The 21,005-nt window shown below is 39.5% G+C and overlaps 1 protein-coding gene across 7 annotated transcripts in view; it reads left to right on the top strand.

Moving 5' to 3' along the window:
• Positions 1-5,822: 5,822 nt before the first annotated feature.
• hppy (MAP4K3-like protein hppy) overlaps positions 5,823-21,005 on the top strand; it is a 54,372-nt gene continuing 39,189 nt past the window's right edge. For 5 of the 7 annotated variants that reach the window (XM_070212477.1, XM_070212474.1, XM_070212476.1 and 2 more), the window contains exons 1-2: positions 5,823-5,957; positions 6,468-6,913. In XM_070212477.1, the coding sequence (XP_070068578.1) occupies positions 6,788-6,913 (126 nt within the window). In that variant the 5' untranslated portion in view covers positions 5,823-5,957; positions 6,468-6,787. The remainder of the gene's footprint in view (positions 5,958-6,467; positions 6,914-21,005) is intronic. The other 2 variants (XM_070212472.1, XM_070212473.1) reach the window with 2 other exon arrangements.

Below are 21,005 nucleotides of genomic sequence, written 5' to 3'. Positions count from 1 at the left end.
GTAGATCGTATTCGGCTAGTTCCCTATACCGGATGGCCTTGTGATCGTCACAGATCAGGGAACTGTTTTCGGGTGCGTAGCACCAACTGACAAAGTAGCCAACAAGATCCTTCTGATCCTGTGGTGCCTGCCAAGAGACGGTAAAGTTGTTCTCGTGATACCGCAGATTCTGAGGCTGATGGCTACTACTTTCTGTTAAAATGGGCACCTTAATTTGCCTGCTATTTTCCGAAAGTCCTAAAGAGTTCTGGCTCCAAATGAAGACAACAGACGAACGCGTGGCGTCCCAGTCGTGGAATAGAGCGGAGTTGTTGCTCAAGAGGACCGCCCCCTTTCTGAAATTATAATGGGTCGATTGAAAGCTTTAAAGCAGATAAGTGACTTGGTTTACCCGGTGTCCGTGGTCACGACATATGAAAAGTTGGGCCCGTTAAACTCGAGTTCATTCAGCTGGATCCACAAGATCTGGAGCTGCCTCTTTTCTGGGTTGTAAAAAAATCCGTTTGGGACAAACTGCGGTGGGCGAAACGGAATGTCGGGCGAAGTTGAAAAGGTCAGCGCATTGTAGTCATCCCTCCAAGACTCAAGTCGATCGGCGTAGCTACACGATAATTTCAAGTCGTATTTCTGATAGGGGAATGAGGGTATATCAAAGCATAGCTCCTCTTCAAGTCTGAAATCTTCGGGGCTTGGTCTAAGAATCTGCTCCTTAATCCCTGAGTTATGGGGATTCAGCTCCATTTGCCAGTCTATATATCTGTCACGATATTTCCCGTTATCGGATTCCCATTCCAAACAGCACTTTCTATCCGTTATGGTAAATTTCATTGGATCCCTAAAACACGGCATCTGAGCCCCGCAAAAGCTCATTTGCCAAACGAAAAGTACCAGTAACCGCAACCTCCAACTCATGACTGATGCTTAAAAAATTGTATTCAATATGTATGGGCACATTTTTGTTTCAGAATAGCTTATCGCTTATTCTTCGGTTTCTTCGAATTATAGCTTGACTCATTTCTGCTGGAAACATTTTCGGCAATTGAGCTAGCATTAAAACAATTTTTTATGACCTATTCCTATGAAATGGATCCCTATCTAATCTATATTTAATAAAAAAAATCATTTGTCTTAAAACATTTTTTTTTGTCAGATTAAATTGAAAATATATTTTTAATCAGATTTAATTGAAAATATAATAAATCGGGTTAATGATATCTTATTAGCTCTGAGTGTATGTACAATTTTTTAAGGGAACAGTTTTCCTATCCATGCTTACATAGGGATTTACATCTATTTGGGGATCAGTTTCAACAAAGGTGCGCACAGGTATCTTAGCGATGTTCATTACAGCTTTTGGGGGAAAGTTTCCGGGAACGGCAGTTTCAGCTGGAGGATCGAATTTCGGCTCCATCGATTTAAATAGCATGTCAGGGAGCTCTACGTCGATTTGAGCCATGCGTTGCAGCTTCCGGAAGAGGAAGTATATCGGTCCAAGCAAGACGACGACAAAAGTGAACACAATAAATAGAGTTAGTTCGGAGGATGATTCGTAGTACTGGTTTCCAATCCACCTGGAACTGATCCACTGCATTCCACCGCCGATGTTGTCCATATAATTAGCAGCCACGCCCACATTGGGTAGCACCATGGAACCTTTGAATTGGAAGTGATCCTGCGTTCCATCTAGCACCTCAAACTGAATCAGTTCGTGGTCGTCGCACATCTGCCCACTGTTTATGGAAACTGAACACCACGAGACGGTATATCCGATGAGTTTATCCTGCTCCAATGGCGGCTGCCAAGTAATTGTCAGATTATCCTGGTGATACCACAGATTCCTCGGCTGATGCCTATTGTAGTTCGTGAGAATGGGCACTTGTAGTTCGCTGCTGTTTGCCGATCTTCCCTTGGAGTTTTGACTCCAGACGGTCACATTAGATGACTCCGTAGAGTCCCAATCTCGAAAGAGAGCGGAGTTGTTGCTTAAGATAGTTGCCGACTTACTGAAAATATGTAGCATGGTAATAATATTTTACCTACCCATTACTTGGGGATTAAAAGAGTATGTTGGATTTATTAAGAAGTATGTGAAAGGATGCATTTTTATACCCGTTACTCGTAGAGTAAAAGGGTATACTAGATTCGTGCAAAAATATGTAACAGGTACAAGGAAGCGTTTCCGACCCTATAAACTATATATATTCTTGATCAGGATCACTAGCCGAGTCGATCTAGCCATGTCCGTCTGTCCGTCTGTCTGTCCGTCTGTCCGTCTGTCCGTCTGTCCGTCTGTCTGTCTGTATGAACGCTGAGATCTCGGAAACTATAAAAGCTAGAAGATTGACATTTTGCATGCAGATTCTAGGAGTTCCTACGCAGCGCAAGTTTGTTTCAAAAGGGTGCCACGCCCCCAATCGCTTATATACGATTTTACAAATTTCAATATTTCGGAAAAGTAAAAATGCAGTTTTAAGGTGTTTATCAATACCTATCGAAATGTAAATCGGACCATTCGTTAAAAAGTTACGGCGGATCAAAGTTTTTATCCTTTAGCTGAGTAACGGGTATCTGATAGTCGGGGCACCCGACTATAGCGTTCTCTCTTGTTTAACCTATATTTCAGCAGTAGCGATAAGCTCTGCTCGTTCTCTGCCGCCACACAAACAATGTATAATCCTTCTTCACAATTTTTTGATTTAGATCAGAAGGTTTTCTAATTTTCTTTAAAAAACATCTCTCTAAACGTAAACTAAATAGCTTACCCTGTATCTGTAATCACGTAATACGTAAAGTTCGGTCCATTGAGCTCCAGTTCGTCCAGCTGAAGCCAATAAACGAACAGATTCTTCTTTTTCGGTTCGTGGAAAATTCCGTTTTGTATAACATCAGGAGGTCGTTCGGGAATTCTAGCGCCCGTTATGAAGTCGGGAGTTTCAATCTCCGAGGACTAGGGAGAGTCCCAAAAGGGATATCGCCGCGATATAAGCATTTTATAGGTCTGATGTGCATACGATGGAGTCGTGAATCGGTACAATTTAATCATGTCCAAAGCCGTAAATCGGATTTTTCTCTGGATAAGATGTTTCTGAATCCTAGGGTTACGTGGCAAAAACCAGACTCTCCACTCCAAGTTTTGGGTACTGACTCTATCGAACGACCACCAAAGGTGTATGACGCCATCAATATCGGAGATATGTAGTTTACCTGTTGGCCATTCCGGCGCAAGGACTTGTTCAAGGACGATTTGGAACTCCTTGGACTGCTTGTATCCTTCGTACTCCATATCTATCTTTAATTGGTATTGCTTAGTTGTTCTATTCATTGGTATTCCGGGGCATTGAAACCTGGTACCGCGACTCTTTTTGAAGCACTGGATTCGTGGCATTTGATTAGCACCCAAGAAGTAACTTTTTTCGCCACCATAAGTGGCGTATCCGGCCTCGCTGAAGTCGCACGATAATTCAGTTGCATTCGGTTGAAAGCGGCACTTCAATTCCTCCAGATGGATTAAGGGCACTATTGCTACCTGGTACTTGGCCACTTCTGTTTTGTTATATCTGCAGTACCAATGCAGGTTAAAGTGCATATCGACGTTCTCTTTTCTGAACTTGATGGTGAATTCATCGACGAGCTGCGTTTCTTTTGTAAAGTTTAGCCAGTTGACAATGCTGAGATCCTGTGATCGCACCATGGAACTATTACATCTGCAAAACACCTCGACGGATCCGCCGACCATCACTGCTCTAGGTTTACTCCACATGACCGCATCACAGGGCTTTTCAGCTCGACTGCGTATTGTAAGCACACCCAGTAAAACCAGCAGATGCGACCTCCAGTTCATGACTGCCTCGAATGATTGCATTAAATCCCATTTTCCCTGATTAATGAAGCGCTTGGAGATTTTACAGCCGTTGCGGAACTTCTTATCGCATGTTATAATTTTTATTTAAAAAAAAAACAAGTATTGAAGTATAATTAAATTCAGTATTTTTAATCTGCTTAAGCTGCTTGATTGTGAAGATCGATTCATTTATTTTCTGTATTAAATTTCTATCGTATGTTGATTCCTGTTAGCAGTACCAAGAATTAATATTATGTATTACATACTTTTACACTTCAACGGAAAGTAAATCTATTTACAATAAGAATTATTTTAGGCAGTGAAGCAAAACGTTCATGATTTATATTCGATTTTAGCTTTTCGATCAGAAATCTTCCTTAAATAGAAAATAATTCTTCGTAGTAAACTGCGGCTTACCATCGAATAAAAAAGTTAATATCAGTAAATAGTCTCCAGTTGGCAATGGAACCGGAATTTTAACATCATAAAAATCGCTCAGCGACTGCAGGCCCTAAAAAAAAGTAAAAAAAAAATGCTTTAAATTAGGTTGATAGACAACATCAAAAGGAGATCTCACCACATAAGGACAGGTGTGATTCACTGTGGATACGTTCTTTATCATATCCCAGATGATTCTGGTGACGGGATGATTTCGTTTTCGCATAAATTGACAGGCATCGATGGTGTAATCATACAGAAATGGCTTGTATCCATTCGCTCTTTTCAAAATCTTCACTCTAAGATGAATGTTGTAGGCTGGGTATATAAATGTTACATTTATATTTAAGCTGGTCTTGTTTCGAGCATACGCCTTTAGTTGACAGTAATGAAAAACGACCCACGACTTGTTGTGGGACTTGCAGATGGCATTTGTTTGCTTGATAAAGGGCGCCTCCTAAAAAATAGGGATTATTATTTGCATAAAATTCGATTTATCAGCGATATTTTACACTGCAAACTAGAAAACAAACAGGCAAAAAAACCCCAAGAACAATTAATTTCGAGTACATGACTGATTTTTTTGAACAACAAGTGAAGACTGCGAATAGAAAATGCTGTAGCAATAATATTAATATTGCACTCGATGATTATTTCAATTAAACAAGCATGACGGTTAATTAAAAACCAATTTTTAACTGTTTAAATTTCCATAAACGATCTTAAGCATACAAGTAATTTGGATATTTAATCAAGTTTTTAATAAAAAGTGTGTAGATTAAATATTTTTTTTGCCTTGGTAACTAACAATAAAAAAAAAATTTTTCGTGTTTTTAAGTTTCTTGAAACTCTTCAAATAACAGCTAAATCTGTAAAATCTTTTTTGATTTGAAAAAAGTTTGAAGCATCTCTGAAGGGGAAGTCAGGTATGAAGAATCCTTAAAGTCTTAAAAATGTAAACACGGTTTTTCAGAAATATTTGTTGACATAAGGGGGGTATGGTTAATTCGGCCAAAAAAAGGCCACACCATACGGTTAATGCTTGATAAATTATTTTAGTATTATATCAAAGTACAATACTTAAACTATATTTTCTGAAATTTTCATTAAAAAATGAGCCGTCTGCGGCCAATCTCCGTTGGCGCCTCCAAGAAAAGAGGTTTTGCGGTGAACAGCATAACTCATTACTGGATCATCAGAAAAATATAAAAAAAAATGTCCATTAGTTGTTCAAATGGTCATATTTTTTGTAATTTTCATCCGATTTACATGAAATTTTAACACAACATTCTTAACGTGTTGTACATTAATAAAAAATTAAAAATAAAAAAAAAAAAAATTAAATACCATACCCCCCTCCCATAATTGCAAAAAATGTATGAATTTAGGACGTTTCAAATACGATTATTGTCCTTGCGCCAATTAGAACTTTCCCCTATTGGCAACGCCGTGCTCATCTAACATCGATAGTATCGACACAGCAGAGTTGCCACCGCCCGTGCCACTATCGATAGTCCGAGGGCCAAACTGCCGTCGCTAGCGAGGGGTGAGAGGAACAACAACATTTGTGGGCTGCGCGTTGAGGAAGTGCATGTGAAATTTTCGTTCGTAGGACAATTGTTAATTATCCACTGGCCGAATTTGCCCCGCAATCACGTGTCCGTGTGAAATGTGAACGGTTTGTGGTTCTTACCTTGCGCGCTGTCCGCTCTCCTCGCAAAAATCGAAATCGGAATAAAATTAAAAAACAAAAAATAAAAACCCAGCAACAACAACACGGACGGGCGACAAAGCGACACGCCTCGCGTTGTTGTTGTTGCTGTCGCGTGTGTTTTTTATTCGGCAGCCACTATTTATTTATTTAGTCAATTTACAGGCAAAAACAAAAGTGCTGCTCATAAATTCTAATAAATTATAATTAAAGTGCAACCGCATTGGCAAACAAAGAAGAGGAGGAGATAAAGAATATACTGAGAGAGAGAGAGCGAGCGAGAGAGGGAATAAAAAAACGAGACGTTCTCTCGCCTTCTCACTCCCACCCCCGCGCTTTCTCCACCTCCTCCTCGTCCACCCTTTTATCAAAATTTGTTGTTGCTGCTTTATTTGCTGTTTTTTGTTTTCATCGCTCTCTTTTTTTCTGCTGTCTGCGTCATAATTCGCGATTCTCTAATTTCGTGTGTGTTTCCAGATTCACCGATCGGAATCTGATTCATTAGAAGTAATACATGTATATGCCGATATATATAACATACAAAGTCCAGTTAACCTTACGTAATTGTAATTGTGTGTGATTCTAAGCGACCAAAATGCATCTCGATCCCCAAATCCAAAAGTATCTGAAATTCGCCAGCTACGTGTGCTAAGAAGTCAAACAAAAACGAGTAGAAGCGGCGAAAAGAGTGCAAAACCAAGCAAGAGTATACGAAATCGAGTTAAGAGAGATCCAGCAGAAGGACTCGATCGGCCAAGCGGAAACGGAAACGGTAAACGGATACGGAAGCTGGCAAGATGGCCGCCGCCCACAGCCACCACAATGCCAACCTGCTCAGCTCGGACATCTCCCGCAGAAATCCGCAGGACGAGTACGAGCTTATCCAAAAGATTGGCTCCGGCACTTATGGCGACGTCTATAAGGTGAGTGGGTAATTGCAAAACCAGGTGATCTGGGATAGCTAGGTAGACCAGAAAAAAGGAAAGAAAAAATGTGCAAAAAACACCAGCAAACTAAAGCCAAAGAAAGCGCGTGCCTCTGATTTAGAATGTTGCCCCGGAATCCCTTACTTTTCCATGCAATTTTTGCATTCCTTCTGCACAGAAAAAAATTAAATTGGAGTATTTAATTTTTGAAAAAAATTAACATATTTTTTATACGATCTTTTTCGTTCATGGATTGTGTTTTTTCTATTTCTTATTGAAATTTCTAAAGCGATTTTTTTGTTGAGGCCCAATACTCAACCTATCTAGATGTTGTCAAAAAAAAAAATGTGAAAAAAAAGTTTACGTTTTTATGGAGTTTTTGTGTTGGACGAATTTTTGCAAGGGTGAAATGGGCTTTCATGTTTTTCTACTATTTGGTATAACAAAAAAAAAATAATTCATTCCAGTTTGAAAAAAGCAGTGAATAATGTGAAAATAATGAATCTGAAATTCTGAGTATAAACATTAATCAAACTTTAATTACTGCTCTCTAAAATGCAGAACGCATTAAAGCACCAAAAAAAAATATATTATTTTTTTCCACAGTGCCAGATTGCATGTCCACCCCCCGACCTACCCCGCCACCCACTTGCAGACCCTCATTTGTACATCTGTTTGCATGCTCCACGACCCTTCCTCCAGCCTTCACCCTTTTCAGCGCCCTACCCCTCGACACAAAAATATGCGCAATTTTAGTTTTCCATCTCTTCTCCTTTGGATCGTTCTTTTTTACACCATCCAACTTCCATGTTTACTTTTGCCATCCGACGAATGGAAATATGACAAATGCCCCGAAACGCCAGCGAAGTTGCCCTTGGGCGAAAGGCGTGGCACAATGCAATTGTTGTTGCCAGGGGCGGGATTATACGGGAATAAGGGGAGACATTAAAATATTTCTTATCAGCACAAGAGGGGTGAAGCGCCCCGTTGCCATATGGATTGCACCCGGATTCAGGGGATTTCCTCAATTCGATTTATTGCGTTCTAGTTGGCTATCGAAATCTATAAATTTTCAGTTTTGCGGGTTTTTCATTTGATTAATTTTGACGAAATTAAAATTGATTAAATTTCACATTTCCCAAAAAAGCTATGAAGTCGAAAATTCATTTATATTGTGCTTTCTCGGAATGCAAAATTGGTTTATAGCGTTTAATTTGATTGAAAATCAAATTGCGTTGTACTCATACATTTACTGAAATACAATAAACTAAAAAAAATCATTTTAAAAGCATTTTGATAGATGTTATATTATAATCTGACAGCATTGTGAGTATTGTTTAATTAACCCAGCTTTTTCTGTAATTATAAAATTAAATTAATTTGCTTCATCACTTTGTTTAATAACGAAAAGCAAAATCAATAAACCTGTAATGTACACCACAAATTTGCACGAAATATTTATGAAATTGAATGCTTTGGCCTTAAACGATTCCTATTATTTCATTTAAATTTGCGGAATATTTTCAGCAGAGTCAACAAAGATTTCTCCCTAAAAGCATTAGCCATTTGAGTGTAACTTTAAAGCCATTAGATGAGTGTTTTTCGCTCATCGAATTGGCAGTTGGCTTTGATTCATTCCCCTCACTTCAATTTATTCGATAAACAGCCACGCGCCTGCATTGATTATGGGGATTAGTTTCGAATGTGCTACATATTTATTTATGTTTGCCCACATCTGGTTTGGGCCCTCCACTTATTTTGCCATCTGATTGTGACTTTTCTTGTTTTAGAGTCTGGTTCTGTTTTCTGTATCTTTTCTCTGTTTCGTCCATGGGATGCGTCATGCTACAAGTCCAAAGCCCATGGTTTCGGTTTCAATCCACCATTCCATTTCCACTCTTTCGTTCTTTGGCTCCCTCGACTTTTTACTTCGGTCTTATTTATTTTCACATCGAGGTATTTGGTTGTCAGGGGAATTTATGATGCCACACAACTAGAGGCGAACGGCGATGGCATTCCGTTTCTGTTTACAAAACCGCAAACTTCGCCAAATGTAAATCAATTGGTTTTGGGATAATTTCCAGTTCGGTTTCCCAGTTCGGTTTCCCAGTTTGTGTACAGTAAGTTTTGGTTAAGCCATAATTACACATCGAGCACTTCAAGTGCAGGGCAATCGAACAATCATCGTTCTCTTATTCACCCATATTTGCAACTCGTTTCGAGATATCAATTTACAATAGAAATAATAACAGCGAAATGAACAACAATTCCCCCAGTTGACAGGCTATTATGAATGGAATTGGGTTTCCACTGCTCCAATTTGCTTTTCCTCACCTCCCTCACATGTTCACCGCTCTTGGTTTTCACTCATTGATTCTTATTAGTGGCACAATGATCCAAAAATTGAGTGCAACTGCAAAAAAATCATGCACACTGGGAGAAAAATAAAAGGGCATTTCATAAATAAATTAGAATAGGAATGAATCATATATTTTCAATTTTTTATCTTCTTATTTACATTTTAACGAATATGAGTTTTTTATCTAAAGTGAGACATGCAACCCAAATTTTGGGTTGTCAAAAACATTGTTTTTAGGTCTAGTGACTCACTTTTAATATAACGTAATAATATTACGTGCTTATTTCGAGCTTAAATTGATAAAATGTCATTCGTCATATGGATTATTACTATACATACCAAGTTAAGCATTTAGATCTACAAGTTTTGTTTACAATTTTGTTTGGTCATTTTATATATTTTTCATGAAACTTTAAGATTTTTTTATACTTTCCTTAAAAATATTAAAGTAGTTTTAGATTTTTAAAAAAATAAATAACATATTTTTTTTCTTTTTATTTTGTCGTAAAAAACAAAAACTTATTGTTTAAGTTTTCAGATAGTTCCTAAATTCCTGAAATTGCTATTGCACTTAATATTATAAATCGGGGTTTAGTTTTTATTCCTCAACAGGAAAGCTGCAAGGGAAATAAATGGCACCTGACAAGGTGGGTGGGAAAACTCAGGATGGGAAAACTTTGGTTTAAGAGGAAGGTGTTGCACGGGGTTTTCATTACCGGAAATTGGAGAGCGAAACGCAAGTGGGGAAAAGAAAATAAAAGAAATATGGAATAAGTGAACTCTGGGCCTTTCAGGCGTACAAAAGGAAAAGTGCCAGGTTACCTAGCGTTATGCAATGAAAACTGGCACAAAAACTAGTGCATAGTAGACGCATACATATTTTATGCGTACGTTTGGTTGTGTGTGTGTCTCCGGCTTCTGTGTGTGTGATTGCCTTTGCCAGGCACTTGACTTCCCCATACAATGTTTGCCATTGTTCTTGTTTTTGTTTTTCTTATTGCTTTTGTTGTTGCCACACTTTAACAATCATCCTCGTCATTGTTGTTGCTGGTTTTGTATTTTGTTGTTGCCTTTTGTTATTGTTGTGCACGCAACACGCATGAAAACATGAAAAAATTGGCGCAAAGCTCTCAACGAGAGTGGGTGGTAGATGGGTGTTTTTCCTTTTTTTTTTGGGGTGTGAGGTTAGAAAAAATTACTAGAGAAAGAACGAAGTGAAGTGAATTTGTAGTACTGAAGTGGCGGGAAATGGGGGGCGTGGCGGGCGGGGGGCGGTGGGCGCTCAAGGAGGTCACGTAGCAAACGCATGTGTGTGGGCGTGGCTCTATGCGTTTTGTCTGTCTGACAGTGTGTGTTTATGTTTGCTGATTTGCTGCTTGTTTGGTTTCGGTTTTCACACAAATTGCAATTGCAGCTTGCTGCTGCTGGCTGCTAAACATAAAGCTTCAGCTTCATGTCGAGCTTCCCCTTTCATTTACCGAAAATGTTTCCATTGTTTCTGTTACCGAATTCTGTGCAAAATCACTGCCAAATCATTTACGCTAAAAGCCCAACAACTTTGTCAGCCGAGACAACAAAACAAAAAGCATGGAAATAAAGCAAAAAGGGGGCGAAAACAAACCTAAGCACCAAGACTAGCCGAAAAATGTTTGCCTTGAACTAGGCGACGGGGAAAAACAAAGCAAAATGTCAAAGGGTTTTCCTCTCGATTCGCCTTGGCTATGGCCAAAGCAAAAACCCAAAGATTCCCTGGATTCTGGTGGGGGTAATATGCAAATGGATCCCGACACGCCCACCGTCAATGGGCGAAATGCAAACAACCAGCAGGGAGACAGTTTCAACGCCTTCGCCGCATTTAAATGTTAAATGGCGAAACGCACAAAACGCAGAACTTTTCCTAGGATTGGGAAAACAAAGCTCCACTGGCAGGAAATTTGAATCAGAAATAAAAAACAAAATTGTACAAAAAAAAAAAATCATTTTAAAAATATTTAAAAAAATCATGTCGATTATTTAAAAACATTTTTCTTCTAAAAATTATACTAAGTAAAAGGTTTAAAAAAAATTTTATGATATTACTTTAGTCTACAGTATCTTGAAGTATTTTATAGTCTGTAAACCTTTTTATCCCCTTTTTTATTTGGAGTAAAATAATATAATGAAAGTATAAATTCAACGTTTCGCAATAAAAGTATTAATTTTGTCCTTTAAACGTATTATCCTTTATTTTCTTCCTAATGTATAAAAGAATATTACAGATTTTGAAGGGATTATCTCTCTGTGTGGGGATGTAGACAAAGTTGGGTTGCAATGGCAACCCTTAATTTAGCAACAACAAAGCGCCATAACAAAACAAGTGACGATTGGGTTGTTAGCGGGGGGTTGAAGACTGGGAAAGTCAGGCGGTGCAAAGGGTCGCCATGTTGACCCAATTCCGCCGTGGCAATAATTTGCACGTCTTCTGCGGAAGGGAAGGGGAAATGGGGGGTGGAGTTACTGGGAAATGTTGCGGGTGGAAAATACGTAACGTTCGGTGTATTTAGAGGGCAGTTCCGCCCGTCGACGGTTGCAATGCTTTGTTGGCTTGCGGCTGCATTCTATCTCGCTCTGCCATGCCCTCTTATTATCCCTCCTGCTCCTGTTATTATACCTAACCCCTCCCCCTGGCAAAAACAAATATTGCAACAACAACGCTTACAACAATTGCTCTATGTTGGCCAGTGAAATCGAGTTAACTGCGGATACTATTGCACAATGTATTCCATGTTCGCTCATTAGCCTGTTCACTGACTTGCGGACATAAGCAGATATTGATTACCACACCGAGAACAAATGGAGCCATAAATGGGGGTATTATAAAAGCATTATCAAAAATACATGGAAAATGGTAGTTTACACAAACAAATAATAAAACGCGAATTATAAATCTGTCGTTGAAAAAGAATTCAAGAATAATTTAATTTCTTTGGGATCCAAAATTTACAAAAAAAACTATTTTTTTTTTGGAGAAGTGTATTGTTTTGTAAGATCATTTATTTATTTTTAGTCAAAATTTTGGAATCATGAACAAAAAATGATCAGCAAAAAACTGTTTACTTAATTAAGAAAACCAAAATTCTAAAAGCTACTAAATTAAAATAGGTAAAATAGTTTCACAAAAGCTTTATTTTTACAAAGTTGGGGTAAAATTTTTCTATTAATTTAAAATTTTAAATTATTTTAGAATTGTTACTAATTATGTACACAAATAAAATTGAAGAGCTTTATAAATCAGTTCAAAGTAGTTTTTTATTTGATATATTTTCAAGTTGAGTTTGTCATTGCCATGTAAATTATTGCCATTTTCGAATGGGTTGCTTAGGTGCGGAGGTGGATGTGGCAGAAGCCTTAATTGAGTTAGAGCCTAACACGGTTAATGGGGGTGTCCGGGAGCATTAGGAAACAGGATCCAGGAATAGGAACAGGAACTGCAACAATTTGGCGCAATTAGCAGGGACAGTGCCTACAGGGACACGTGTTCTGGGTTCCTATCCTCCTCGCCCACTCCTCTTCAGTTTCCTTCCCCCGTTGGGAAAATCCCAGTAGAGCCAGCAGACCAGACGGAAACCAACCCCTCTCCTCCCCCTCTCGTATTTATCTGGGATCCTTTCATGCCTAAACTAATCCACTCGCCAAATCAACTCAAATGCACGAAATTTAAATAAAAACCCAACTCCGGGGAACCCTAAATTCGCCCCTTTTTCGTTTTCCCGCAAAACCCAAAAATCCCAGTTGTGCAAATATTGGGACTGTCTGTTGGGGAAGCCGCCGCATCCCGGCGCCCCCGCTCTCTATTATCCTTTTCGCTTTAAAACATATCAGAAATATTGCACAGGTCCCTCGTCCTCTTTTTTTCACCGACATCAGCAGACATCCCCAAAGTCAAATAAAAAAAAAGAAGCAAAATAAAAGAGAATCCCACTCTAAATCGGAATTTATTCTTTCCTTTGCCGTGTTTAAAGTTGGGTTTTGTGTAGCGGTGGGCGGTGGGGTCAAAAAAGAGGGTTGGGAAAGGGTCAGATGTAGGCAGACACTTGTCTGTTGTGGGCGTGGCCGTGGGGCGAATGCTCTTTCCTGGGTTTTGCTGTTTTGGAACTTGTCACTTGTCCAGGAAAGGGAGAAACACCGAGCCTTGTCTTTGGCACTGGGCCTAGGAAGTGGCAGCTGCTGCTGGCTAATTTCCCCACTGTTCTTCCTTTAAACGTGCCTCCCTTTGCTCCCATTCTCAGCTGCACTGTGAAAAAAATGTCTAAAGACAACTAACTGGTAAAAATCTTGAACGAAGACTAAACAACTGATTCGAAATGTAGAAGAAAATTTTAAAATTGGACCACCCATTAAAAAGTTATGAGCAAAAATAGAAACAGCCGCTAGATGACGGCAGAACCTTTGATGACTGCATATCTCTATCTTCCTCGCACTTCCTATAGCTGAGTAACGGGTATCTGATATTCGAAGTACTTGACTATAGCGTTCTCCCTTGTTTTAAACGATATCAAGGATATTTTTTTCTCAGCATGCCCTTTGATTTTGTGTTTGACCCTGGAGCCTGTGCAACGTCTAAATGTCACCATTCATCTTGCTCCAAATGTCCCTTTAGCTGAAAGAACAGTGGAGGTGGGTGATTCTTGCGCCACCCTGCGGTTTCTTTAGTTTTTCTCTTCATTTCCTTGCTCATTTCCGTTTGACATTTTCCTTGAATATTGAGCAGCAGCAGCAGCAGCTTCTTCACTCACTCTTTGCTTTATCCGATGGAAGAGTCTCTCCATCAATTGGATATATGCCAGGGAGGTGGAAGAACTGAAGGTAGGAGGGGTAGGGCTGATGGTCAGAGTGAGGGGAAGTGTTTACAACATCTCTAGCTCGTTATTTGGCCAATTTCGTAAAGGATTTAGACGGGCTTCCTCCTGCAGTTATCCTTTCCCAAGTTTATATGTACTTAGTCCGTCTGTATGTACATGTGCATATGGTCTGCAGTGTGTGTGCTGGCTGCCAAAAACTTTGTCCTTCATTATAACTTCTTCTCCTTGTGCCTCTCGTCCCGCTCAACTTTGTAACATCAGAGTTTGCCATATTAAAATCATCATCAGCGGCGTCCAAACATCCAACTTATATAAGAAGCTAAGTAAGAATAAATTGAGGCAGAAGTAAAACGGGCGAATATTTCAGGCATGCCGTCATAAACTTGAGCCAAGTGGGCGTGGCAAAAGCCTACACACACATATATTTTTTTTTGCTTAAATGCCAACGCCGCGCAGCCGCCCAAGAGTTGCAAAGTTGCAGTGGCAGCTAAAAAAAAACAACTGAAACTGAGACTTAAAGTCAAGCTGAAAGATGAAAAAGAGAGCTATCGATGTCGCGATGAATGTCGCCTGCCGTTTTTTTCCCTTTTCGCTCCTGGCCATTTCCCAAAGTTCATTGTACTGCCACACGAAGGAAAATTTAAAAATGAAATTACTTAAAAGTTTTTACATTTTTCTAACAAATAGCATTCATACATTTTTTTTAAGTCGCAGAAAAATTTTATAAAAAAGGAACTATTATTAAAGTCAAATTTACCTTATAATACTCATTTTGCTATCATTCATTTTATAAAATTTTTTAGTAAATGGTTAATTTACAAAAAGAAACCAGAAAGAGAACCCAAACGAATCGTCTAAAAATAATAATCCCCAGGCAAATGGCATTTGTTGCTGTGAACAACTTGAGATGAAATTTGCATTCAATTTTTGCCACTTGAAAAAGTCGACTTCCCGCCTTTCCCTCCACAGACCCTCCAGGCAGCGAGAGAGATGATTAAAAACTTGTAGAATTATGCACGTAAAATGAGCTACTTAACAAGTGGCGGCGGGTGGGTCAGATTGGTAGCTCCGCAACCCGGTAATCGTGGGTCGAAAGTTGACCTGCTGTTTGCTGTTTTTGTTTCTGTCGCTTTGCATAATTCCATTAGCCGCCGAAAGTTGCGGCGCGGGAGTCGGAAAAGTTTTGCAGTCCAAACTAATTCCCATTAAAATGTGTAATTCCAATTTACGGTGAGCAAAGGCAGTGCTTGCGGTTCCAGGGAAGTGCATAAACCACCGCCCCAACAAAAAACATTCGAAGAGGAGGAGGGGTATTTTTGAGTTGATTGCAATTATTAGAGAACTCAGCACTCGGATGTCTTAAGCCAACGGTTCGAGATGCTCTCGGGTTGCCTAGCAGCAGCTGTGCGTCCAATTAGGGAATTCCGAACTCATCTCTCATCAGAGAGGCTCAAGATAAACCGCATCCACTCGTAATTCCCATCAGGCAGTAAGGTCATAATAATAATAACGACCAGGATGCTGGAGGGTCGGCTCTAGCAGTTGACAAAATAATCAAAACAAACAAAAAATAATGATTAACCTTAAAGTAATTTGCATAAACTGCGAGAACTCTGCAGGCACCGAGCATAATTAATGAGTGACGAAGTCCCAAAGTGCGGGCGGGAAAATTCCGGGATAAGCGTAAACCGCACAACACTAAACTGACTTTAATTGAGGGAGACATGACGAAATTATTAAAATTATTATGACAGGCCGCAAAGCGAAAGAGGGAAAAGGACGCAGGGCCGTGACGAAACTGTTGACAAACTTGGAGAATGGAAGATAGAGAGAAACGGGGAATGAGAATAAGAGTAGTAGACACAGAAACACAATTAAGCAAAATAATTGCGCTTGAAATAAAGTTCTTTTTCCTGTGATGAGCGAGGGGAGAATTATAGAAACAGAACGAGAAATGCTCTTAAGGTTTTCGAATGTTCTTACACAGTGAAAAAAAGTCAGAACAACCCCATTGTGTAATATCTCAAATCAAATGATTAGCTACACCCAAAAAAAAAAACTTGATGATCGATTTGATGATATTGTGGTATCAATTTGGACTTGATGTGCGGGCACCTCACTTATCTTTTTCGAAGTCAGAAAATCTCCGAGAGAGAGAATTCGGTAAAAACGATAAGCGTATGGAATACCATAAATTTACCATGCGCATATCGATTTGACCATGACGTGTTTTTTGTGTGTTTATTGTTTTTAGAATTCTTTATTAAACAAAAAACATAAACTGATGTTAAAAAATTTATTTTTCTTAAAAAATTATTGCATTTCCAAGTCAGCTTTTTATTTTAATTTTTGGTATACAAGTTTTATTCTGATTTTCACAAATTTAGAACTTTTCTCTGTATGTGTGTAATTGCAATTAGTAAATGGAGTTTTGCTTTAGACCCAGACAAGTTTCGGTACTTTAAGGCTTACTTTTCTGCTATTCGCTCTTTGCGCTTCCTTTTGATGTGCGTAAAAAGTGAAACAGAGGCGGAAAACAACCGAGAACAGCCATTAATGGGTGATGAGGGGTTTTTTGTAGGGGGAAATGTGTATGATGGGTAACACATTTGCCGGCCAAATTGACAAACAAGTCAAAGCCGACGACTAAGAACCATTAAAAGCAATACCAGAAAGAGGGAAAAATAGGGGGGGAAAAAGTTGCAAAACAAATGAGAGGGTAAAGTTGGCAGCTATGAAAAGGCGAGGAAAAAATATGATAAAAATGAAGTAGTCACTAAGAGCTGGAGATCACAATAGCAACAAAGAAGAACAAGGCGGAAAGCAAAGAATAAGCAGCAGACAAGAGTGAAATGAGCCAAAGGAAACTTCAAGTCAAATAAAAAGTCTTTAGCAACGCTCTTGCTTTTGCTTTTGCCTCATCTAATAATTTATGTGCCTTTGTCTGCGACCATCGAGGGGGCTTTTCCTCGTCCCCCTGCCTGCTGGATTGAGTTTTCCATAGGTCCCATAATGAACATTGTTTGCCCCAAGTTCAAAGTTTGCGCCAGGGAAATGCGCTTCATTAAATCGAAAGAGAGAACAAAGGGATGGTCTTCGGGGGGTCTGGTAAAATACTTAATTTAAAGTTTTGCTATTTTATAAATATTCTACTTTCGCCGGCGTTCTTTTCTGTCTGTTGCTTTTATTATTTTTTGCCCAAAGAAAATACTTCTTTGCATTTTTCCTACAAGAAACTTGGGGTGGTGACCTTGAGCTAAAGCCGAGCTCAACTGAAAGATATATTGCGTGAACTGAGCAACTCCAGGCAATCCGCACTGATGACAGATGAAGACCACTGAGCGTTAAATGATGATGAAGCGGCCCCGAAGCGGAGCTTTGTACAAAAGTCGCGCCTCTGCGTGAAAAGCTGAGTTTTCCCCGAGTTTTTCACCCGTCGCCCTTCGTTTGATTTATGCCCTCAACTGCGCCGAACAGCTTGATGAAGTTCCTTTTCCAAAACATTACGTAATTTAATGCAAACCCCAAACTGTTGTCAAATATTTCACGTTGCAGGCAACCATAATAACGTTCCTCGTTTCGGGCTGGCTAAAATTCCAGCAGGAAGAACAAAAAATGCAGAGTGGAAACCGCTGACCAATATTTCACAAACAATGCCGAAACAAAAGCGAGAAATAAAGGGCGGATGTTGCCTGCAGTTGTGGGCGGGGGAAATGGAAAAGGGAATTTCCATCAGAGCTGCAGGAGGCGCCCAACCGCAGTTTCTATGTTTTCCTCTCCTTTTTTCATACACCCACAGCGGAGAATCCCTCAATTATGCAATTTTCTATTTTTCAGCAAATTGAAACCGAACTTCCATCTCCCTTTTTTTTCGTTTTTGCTGGCCCAGTTTGTAGCACAACTCCAGGCTTCACTGGCAGGTGGAAAATGTTTTCTGATTTGGGTTTTCCTTTCCTCTACCGTCGCTTCCGGGATGAAAAAACATTTTTGGCTGCTTCTCAATAATGTACATATTGTTCGTTCTCAATCTTCGGGCCTCGATTGCTAATCTCGAAAATAAATGTTTTCCTTTTTGCGGCAGGTAAGCTGTCCCTCTTTTCTCTATTCAAGTTGCAAATCAATTTTCCTCGTATCGCTTTTTCTTATCAATTCAGGCTAAAACTAGAATTGGTATCCACAGAGGAAAAAAACATCAATATCGGTTATCAAGTGGCTGCTTTTTACCTATCAAAAAACATTTATGACAGTTTGATATTTTTTTTACTATCAGTGATTAGGAATTTCTTTTGCGTATTTGAACCCAAGTATTTTAATGGTGAGAAAATTGTAGTTGCAATATACTACGAATTATTAAAAGAAGTAAAAAGAAAGAATATAAATCTATACGAATTTCTACTAAATAGTTAAAAATCTATAATTTTTTTCCGTGTACATTTTATGGAGTGGGTGAAATTTGCCAGCCCCATCTGTTCTTATTCCATATTTCCGGGACATCAATTTGAAAAGCGAGAGACATTTTTAACTGGCTATATAGACTTCGTCCCACTCAATTCTCCGTTGTATTGTGGCGCCAAAAGTAAATAATAAAATGGAAAATCTTATGGAAATATTGCCAATAGAGGGAGCAAAATCTGGATTTGTGTTAAGCACTTGCCACTTCATGCCGTCGGAGCTGATAAATATTCTCGGAAATAGTTGAGCCCAGTGGGGGGAAATGGCGAACTTTGTTCCGGGCAAATGAAAAGTTTTCAAATTCTCCTTGGGCTTAATCTTGAATTATGAGTCGGAGGCACATTCAATGAATTTATGGGCAGCCGGGAACTGTTTGCTGTCTTAAAGCGCAATAACCGTTAAGAACATCGGCTTTCCCCTTACCTAACCCCTTTTCCGCCCTTTCTCCTCTCAACGCATTTTGTTGGCTCACAATGCTCGGCACGTTGGTCAAATGGTCACGTTCCGTTTGCCCGAGGAACCCGGCGGCAGGTGACAAACAGGTGGAAAATGGGGGTGGTAGTGGTGGTGCTGGTGGCTCGTTTCGAATGTGATTGATGAGAGAGGAGGAGGGGGGAGGGCGGAGAGTGATAAAAGTTGACATTCGACAGGTGTGCAAAGCGAAAGGGAATGACAAAACGCATGTAAAATGAAGAAACGAGTCGCATTTTCCGAACCAAAGATAGACGGAAGGCGATAGCAATGGAAATGGCTCATCAAATTTATGACAAAAAACATTTATCATTCTAGAATGAAAAGTTAAATAAAAATTATTTAGCCTTAAAATTGTAAATTTGAAAGAATTTTATAGCTGATGTCTTTGGAAGAACTTTCTGCATTAAAATCATCTAGTTGTTTTGACTTTTTCTGAAAACTCTTTAAAACATTCAAATCCTTTTAATTAGATATTTTATAGAAGCCAATCAATATATCGATATCAACATGAGTCACGCTCCCACTTCCATTGGCGAAGGTAAAACAACAATTAAACTTAAAAGTATTAAAAGAACATTAACATCATCTAGTTCTTGACTTTTCTTGAAAACCCTTATAAAAATTAAAAATCCTTTTCATTAGATACTTTATCGAAGCCAGTCGATATATCGCCGTGAGTCACGCGTCACGCTCCCACCTCCATGTTGCGATGGTAAAGCCAACAAAGCAACAACAATTAGCGTGGCTGCCTTGATGTTATCTGTTACTGTCTGTATGGGTACTTATACTTATAGTACAGGCGGGTGCACACGCATGAACATTCACACATGGCCTGGCAGACGGGCCTGAAAGTGTGCCATTGGCATTCTGGGTTTATGCTTGCTACCCCGCCCATTAAACCCCCCTCGAATAACCTCCTCAAATGTTATCGCTTGGCATATTAAGCCAGGGAGCAAGAACCGTGCTTGAAATTCATTCATTTGCTCATCCACTCGCTCCAGCTATTGAGTCACCTCTTACTTGAGAGCTTGCATCAAACACGGAAATTAGCATACGCTCAAGGGGATGGAGTTCATGATGACGATGATGATGATGATGTTGACAAAACAACGTTTACCATTTATATAACCCAGCTTTAATTGCGATGCGTCTGCCACACGAGGCGTATACGCAACTTTAATGCGCCCTGTTGCCCGAGAGATGAAACAAAGTCTTTGTTCGCTGCTAATTCCCTGGCATTTTGATGCTCAGTTTGCCAAGCTGATTATGGTTTATTGATGACTACAGATCTTTGCCGGCAACTTCCGGCCTAGTTCTATTATCCTTCCTGTGTGTGTTGGTCCATCAATGACACTCGCTCGGGGAAATCAATTCAATTTGTTATGCTAAACGTATTGTGTGCATCTCCTTACTTAAGTGCACTGTCCAGGAAAGTAAATTGAAGTTTTCTTTCGATTTGTGGTTTTGAACATAAGAGGAAACTATGGTCTAAATAAATTAAGTCGAGAAAGGCAGAGTAAAATGAAGTTATTCAAACGCATGAAAATGTTTGGCCAAGCTTCATCATCTTTCGTTTATCTGTTTGCTACTTCAGTTCACCAATTCCATTGTATACCCACAATATTTCTCTCAGCGTGCATTTGATTGCATTAAATGCAATTCTGAACATGCATTTTCCATAACATCAACCTGCCTCCGTCCGTGCCAATTTACCGGGAATATCTTGAGGTGAAAGGGTCGAATTTATTCAGCGTGACAAAGTTCGTAGTGTAAAGAGTGAATTTCGTAAATATTCTGGATTTTCAGGCGGGCATGTAAATGTAACGGGCAAGGACAAGGACCTTTCACCCCTTTGCTTGCATGTTGCCAAAGGCCAAGTGGCACCCAAATGAGATCCCTTACGTCCCCCAGCTCCACACCTGACTGGGGTTACATTTTTTACACGTGTCTCCTGTCAAGTGCA

This window comes from Drosophila takahashii, chromosome 2R (assembly GCF_030179915.1).
Source record: "Drosophila takahashii strain IR98-3 E-12201 chromosome 2R, DtakHiC1v2, whole genome shotgun sequence".
Lineage (NCBI taxonomy): Eukaryota > Metazoa > Arthropoda > Insecta > Diptera > Drosophilidae > Drosophila > Drosophila takahashii.
The sequence above is the reverse complement of the archived record's forward strand: the minus strand, read 5'-3'. Positions and strand labels throughout refer to the sequence as shown.